General features: G+C 47.6%; 1 protein-coding gene across 1 annotated transcript in view; it reads right to left on the bottom strand.

Annotated features, from left to right (window-relative positions):
* Window positions 1–864, bottom strand: part of LOC142292137 (uncharacterized) — a 154444-nt gene extending 153580 nt beyond the window's left edge. The window contains exon 1 of the mRNA XM_075337283.1: window positions 645–864. Within this exon, the coding sequence (XP_075193398.1) occupies window positions 645–755 (111 nt within the window). The 5' untranslated portion in view covers window positions 756–864. The remainder of the gene's footprint in view (window positions 1–644) is intronic.
* Between the last annotated feature and the right edge of the window lie 5468 nt (window positions 865–6332).

The following is a 6332-nucleotide window of genomic DNA, read 5'->3' as shown; positions in this document are numbered from 1 at the left end:
ATGTGTATGTCACTTCTTTTCTGCAGGTCCCTGCGGTTTTGCCATTAGCGGTAAAAACCCGCAGGGACCAACTTGTGTTAAAACCACAGAAATTCCGCAGCAAATCCGCACGCGGATTTTGTGTGCGGATTTCTGCCGCGGGTGCGGAATTCTTGCAGAGATCCGGAATTTTCTTAAGAAAATTCCATTTTCTAGTGCACACATAGCCTAATAGTGCCAGTGTATGCTACAAAATGCCAATCAAGTCAGTGCATACAGTGTCCAAAGTAGTGTAGAACATGAGTTAATAGTGCCAAACAGTGCCCAGATAATGCCATCACACTGTGCTCCAAGATAATGCCGCTGGGCCATGCACCCAAACACTGGCTGAACAGTACAGAACGCCACTGCACAGTGTGCCCAAACAATGCCACCCCACAAAATGCCAACACACCGCGCACCCAAATACCACTCACTGTACGCTCAAACAATGCCACCACACCATGCACCCAGATAACACTATGTGCTCAAACAACGCCACTGCCCTGTGAGCCCAGAAAATTAATCACACCGTGCACCCAGATAACATCAGTGTGCGCGCAGATACCGCCACGCCAGGTGACGTCACACACAAGCCGCACGTGATCCCGAGAAGTGGCGCTCACCATGCAGTTGTAGTGCCCCACTAGGCTTCCGTCCTCCGTCCTCTGCAGTCCCCCCATGATGAAGGAGTCCTCTGATGAGCTGCATAATGCACACACGTCCTGCCGGGACATGGCCGTCTCTTTTTCTGTGGGTCGGTTACTTTCGTTTCCCGGTAACAGTGGAGTTTCTGTTACATCATTTTGTATTTGTTAAGATTCATAATAAACCGGGGCGGGGAGGAGGCGGAGGACGGGAAGAAACGACGGGGAGGAGGACGGGAAGAAACGACGGGGAGGAGGCTGCTCTTCCGCACACAAGTCCCTTTTTATCCTTTTTCTGCCTCTATATACGATGCTGAAGTTGGTTTCTTATTCGGCTATTATTTGTCTGTGTTTTACAGCTTTAACAAAAATAAAACCTCCCCAGTACATAATACCGTGCAGTCATGTGCCCTGTTGTGAATACACTGAAAAACACGTACAAAATCTAGAAGACTGGCACAAAAATGTACATCAAACTGGGCACTGAGGTATGTTATTGAAGGGGTTAAATGGTTTTGGGCCACTGATATCTTACCATAAATATACTGCTCAAAAAAATAAAGGGAAGGTTTAGAACTAGAATGTGGTATTTGTGTTTATTTTTTTGAGCAGTATATGCAGCGCCCCTGAATATGACAGGGTGCTACAGGGGACTGTATCCTGTCCCCCAGGGTGCAGGGCCTAATCCCCCCCCCCCCCCAGAGCTCCCAGGGAGGCGACAGGTTGGGTTGCAGACGGTGGTCCAAGACTACAGGAGTCGGGAACTGGTAGCAGGGCAAGGGTGTAACGGACGAAGTCTAGGAGGACAGTCGGCACCAGAAGACCCAATTACCTTATCGGTACCGAGCACGACGGGGTACAGGACCCTAGATCAGGAGCAGGTTTATCCGTCCTGGTAATTAACTCCTTCACGACCGGCCGATTTTTCGCTTTCCGTTTTTTTTTTTCGCCATTCTTTTTCTGAGAGACGTAACTTTTTTATTTTTCAGTCAATATGGTCATGTGAGGGCTCATTTTTTGCGGAACGAGCTGTACTTTTAAATGAAACCATCAGTTTTCCCATATAGTGTACTAGAAAATGGCAAAAAAATTCCAAATGCTGAAAAATTGCAAAAAAAGTGCGATAGCACTATGGTTTTTGAGATATTTTATTCACTGTGTTCACTATATGGTAAAACTGATGTGTGGGTGTGATGCCTCAGGTCAGTGCGAGTTCGTAGACACCAAACATGTATAGGTTTACTTTTATATAAGGGGTTAAAAAAAAATCGGAAGTTTGTCCGAAAAAAGTGGCGCACGTTTTACGCCATATTCCGTGACCCGTAGTGTTCTCATTTTTCGGGATCTTAGGCTCAATGATGGCTTATTTTTTGCGTCTCGAGCTGACGTTTTTAACGGTACCATTTTTGCGCAGATGCTACGTTTTGATCGCCTCTTATTGCATTTTGCGCAAAAGTTGTGGCGACAAAAAAACGTCATTTTGGCGTTTGGAATTTTTTTTGCCGCTACGCCGTTTACTGATCAGATTAATTGATTTTATATTTTGATAGATCGGGCGTTTCTGAACGCGGCGATACCAAATGTGTGTATATTTTTTATTTTTTTAACCCTTTAATTTTCAATGGGGCGAATGGGGGGTGATTTGAACTTTTAGGTTTTTTTGTTTTTTTTTAATTTTTTAAAACTTATTTTTTAACTTTTTTTTTTTATTTTACTAGTCCCCCTACGGGGCTATTGCGATCAGCATTCCGATCGCTCTGCAGTATCTGCTGATCACAGCTGCAAGGCTGTAAACAGCAGATACGCTGTCTTTCTCTTTTGCTGTGCCCCGGGCACAGCGAAAGTGAAACTAAGTCAGGTGTAGTACAGGAGTCATCACATGACCCTGTGCTACCATGACAACTATCGGGAGTCACGTGACCGCGTCACGTGACTTCCGGTTTCGGCGGTAAGTAAAACTTTACCGCGATCGCGCTTATAATGGCGCTGTCATGTATTGACAGCGCCATATAAGGGGTTAATCGGCACGAGCAGATAACGATTCTGCTCGTGCCTAGCAGGCACACATCTCAGCTGTGAAAATCAGCTGAGATGTGTGCCGATCGCGGCATGCTGCCGCCGGAGGACTGCGGGCAGTAACATTATGTCATTTAGGACGTAATTTTACGGCCCGCGGTCGTTAAGGGGTTAAAGGGGTGGTTCACCCATATTTTTTGTCTAGTTCGATATTATATTGAGAAACAATGTTTCAAATACCTTGTGTTGGCAATAGTGCCTGTAAGTGGTGCTATTGCAGACCGCTGTTCCCTGCTCCGGTGACGTCACGTCAAGTGCCACACACGTCACATCCCTACGGCCGGCTGCAGTCTTCCTGACTCACTGAGCTGTGAGCGGTGTTTCACTGCTCGTTACCGCCCATCTGCTCCCTCACAGCAGAACACTGCAAGCAGGAGACGCGCTGTGCTGTGACAGCGGTGAAACACCGCCCACAGCCCAGTGAGTCAGGAAGATTGCAGCCGGCCGCAGGTATGTGACGTGTGCGGCACTTGACGTGACGTCACCGGAGCGGGGGAACAGCGGTCTGCAATAACGCCTCTCACAGGCACTATTGCCAACACAAGGTATTTGAGAGAAACATTGTTTCTCAATATAATATAGAACTAGACAATAACAAATATGGTTGAACCACCCTTTTAACCTGTGGAGGATTGAAGGCATCAGCACAAGGCGAGGGATAGGGTTCTCCAATGTACACAACCCACTAAAATCTCAAGTGCCAGCCATCAAGAGCACAGCTGCCATACAAACGGGTAGCGGGGCCCTGAAAGCTTCAAGCCGAGGGGCCACAACGGTCAATCAATTTGTGCACAGAGGCATGGCTCCGGACTTACCAAGTGACACCGGTGGGAGCGGGACCTGAACGGGCTCCCCCACAGAGACTGCGGTGCCTAGAGACTTTGGTTTACCATCTGTGCTGGATTAGGTGGAATAAGCAGACACTCACACAGATGGGAGTGTCTGCTTATTCCACCTAATCCAGCACCAAGACTACCGCAGTGAGTAACTGGACCCTGCTTTCCCAAGGCCAAGCCACCTGTTCACCAAACACCCCACTATCCGGGGCCTTCCCTACCTGCGGAGGGACTGACACCTTGCTGCCCCCACACCATCTGTCCCGGTACTCCCTTCGGCAGCGGTAGTACTCCTCTTACCGCAAACCGCAGGTGGAGTCACGAACATTTATCCCCTGTAAATACCTTTACATTTGAAGTGGCTGCAAGCCCCGGGTCCGGAGACCCTCGAGCCACAGAAACCACCGGATCCGAGCAGTTCGACTGCTGCATGGGCGGCACATATACATACCTACTGATGCCCCGCATCTAATTCATGTCAATTGAGCCTGTCCCAAAGTGTTCTGGGCATCAGAACTGGCAACAAAGTGGGCAAATCACCAATTTTCACAGATTTGAATAAGTAACAGGTGTTTTTGAGGGGTGAAATGGGTTTCGGCCACTGATATCTCACCATAAATACATAGCTAGTAATGTAGTGTCAGGTCAGTGGCCCAAAGCCATTTAACCCCTCAAAAACACCTGTTATTCAAATCTGTGAAAATTGGCGATTTGCCCACTTTGATGCCAGTTCTGATGCCCAGAACCCATTTGGGCCAGGCTGGAGTAACATAAATTTGATGTTGGGCATCAGTAGGTATGTATTTATGGTGAGATCAGTGGCCCAAAGCCATTTAACCCTTTCAATAACATACCTCAGTGCTCACTTTGATGCTCATTTTTGTGCCAGTCATACATTTTTTAGGTGTTTTTAAGTGTATTCACAACAGGACACATGACTGCATGGTATTATATACTTGGGATGTTTATTTTTTTGTTGAGAAACCTGTAAAAAAAAAAAAAAAGAAAATAAATAATAGCCAAATAAGAAACCAACTTCAGCCCCGAGTAAGAAATTGGATGTGTAAGGCTGAGGCCACAAGGGGATTACTGCAAGTCCTCGCATGACACTTGGCTCACGAACGCAGCACAGCGGGAGCCGAGGGTAATGCGACTGTGGTTCGATCGTACGATCAGACAACAGTTGTGTAGGGGGGGATTTATCTCCCTATCTCCTCCGTTGGCTGATGTGAGAATAACACTGCTCTCAAGTTACACCAGTGTAACGCGAGTGCAGTGCAATGTTTCTCTCGCCCCATAGACTTGAATGGGTGCGAGTGAAACAGGATCGCATTCTACCCGCAGCATGCTGCGACTGTTTTCTCGGCCCGATTAGGCCTGATAAAACAATTGCTTATGGGAACTGCCCCATAGAGTAATATTGGTCCAAGTGGTATGCAATAAAAAAAAAAAATCGCATTCCACTCGCTCCATATTACTCGCCTTGTGTGCTGTGCCTAAGAAACCAACTTCAGTATCGTCCGCTATTTGTGATTTGGCTTTTTCCGCCAGGATTATTTTATTCATCATGTTTAGACAGAGTTCACATGGATAAATGAAAAATCAACCATTTCTCATTAAGAAGAAATCGTCCAGTTTACGCCATCTGCACGCATGTCCCTGTTTACTCCGTTACGCCCGCACGTCCCTGTTTACGCCGTCCATACATCCCGTTTTATAGATCAATAAAAATTCTCCAAAGCCAAAAACAGTTTCCTATGTTGATAATTGCATTGGATCAGTTATAAAAACAGATGGAATAAGGACGGGGTCTGTACAGCATCCATTCTTTTGAGATACTTATATGGGGTGTAGTTTCTCCCATTGCAGCATTCATTGTTTGGTAGACAAAAAAAATAAATAATTTTTTTTCAAATTCTTCTAACTAGAATGATGGGTAAGAGGGAGAAACAAATAATGTATATTAGGTTAAGGCCACACGAGCCTTTAGCATCCAATGCAAGAGCATAGGATGCGTTATACTAATGACACCCGCTCTACTGGGAGTGTAAGCTGAGTGTCAGTGTGACGCCCTGGACCCCAGGGGTCACAGGTCTCTACACTCATGAAATACACCCCCACACTAGAAAGGTACCACCAGTCAACCAAAAAGACCTGATTGCCTCCCTCAGAGTTAGACAGGCACACCAGGTGGGCGGTGTCAGGTGGAAAGACATGCCCCCCGAGGAGTCTACTGGCCTGAGGCAGGAATACAGTAGGCAGTTCAGTTCTGTACAGTAGAGTGGAGAGTAGTGGAGTACGGTTCTGCTCGGGGCCTGGGTTGAAGCCTAGGATTTCCCCCAAACAGTCAGGCAGGCAGACGGCAGTGGCCGCCTGCAGGAGACCGGGAATATGACCAGCGGAACCGTCAGGGACAGGGTAGTGGCCCGCCGGAACCGAACTGAGGAGCTAACTGGATACCGGAGCACCAGGCAGGGTACTCAGATCCCGACTAGGCTATATGCCACCACCATAGTCAGATTAACTGATTGCGGTCTAGACCTCAGGGGTTCATTCCCACCAAAGTCCCGATTGAAGGCAACAGCCCAACCCGTCCAGATAAGAGCCACCGCCAGAGGCCAGACAAGGGCCAGCGTCTGCGGGCAAAAGGGGCTCCTACGAGACATACACGCCGGGGAGCGGACTACCAGTGCCCAGGCACAGTGGTCACACTACAAACACAGGTAAAGGAGAAAGGTGGACATTGCCAACCCGA

The sequence above is a fragment of the Anomaloglossus baeobatrachus genome, chromosome 2 (assembly GCF_048569485.1).
Source record: "Anomaloglossus baeobatrachus isolate aAnoBae1 chromosome 2, aAnoBae1.hap1, whole genome shotgun sequence".
Taxonomy (NCBI): domain Eukaryota; kingdom Metazoa; phylum Chordata; class Amphibia; order Anura; family Aromobatidae; genus Anomaloglossus; species Anomaloglossus baeobatrachus.
This window is presented reverse-complemented; position numbering and strand designations above follow the sequence as displayed.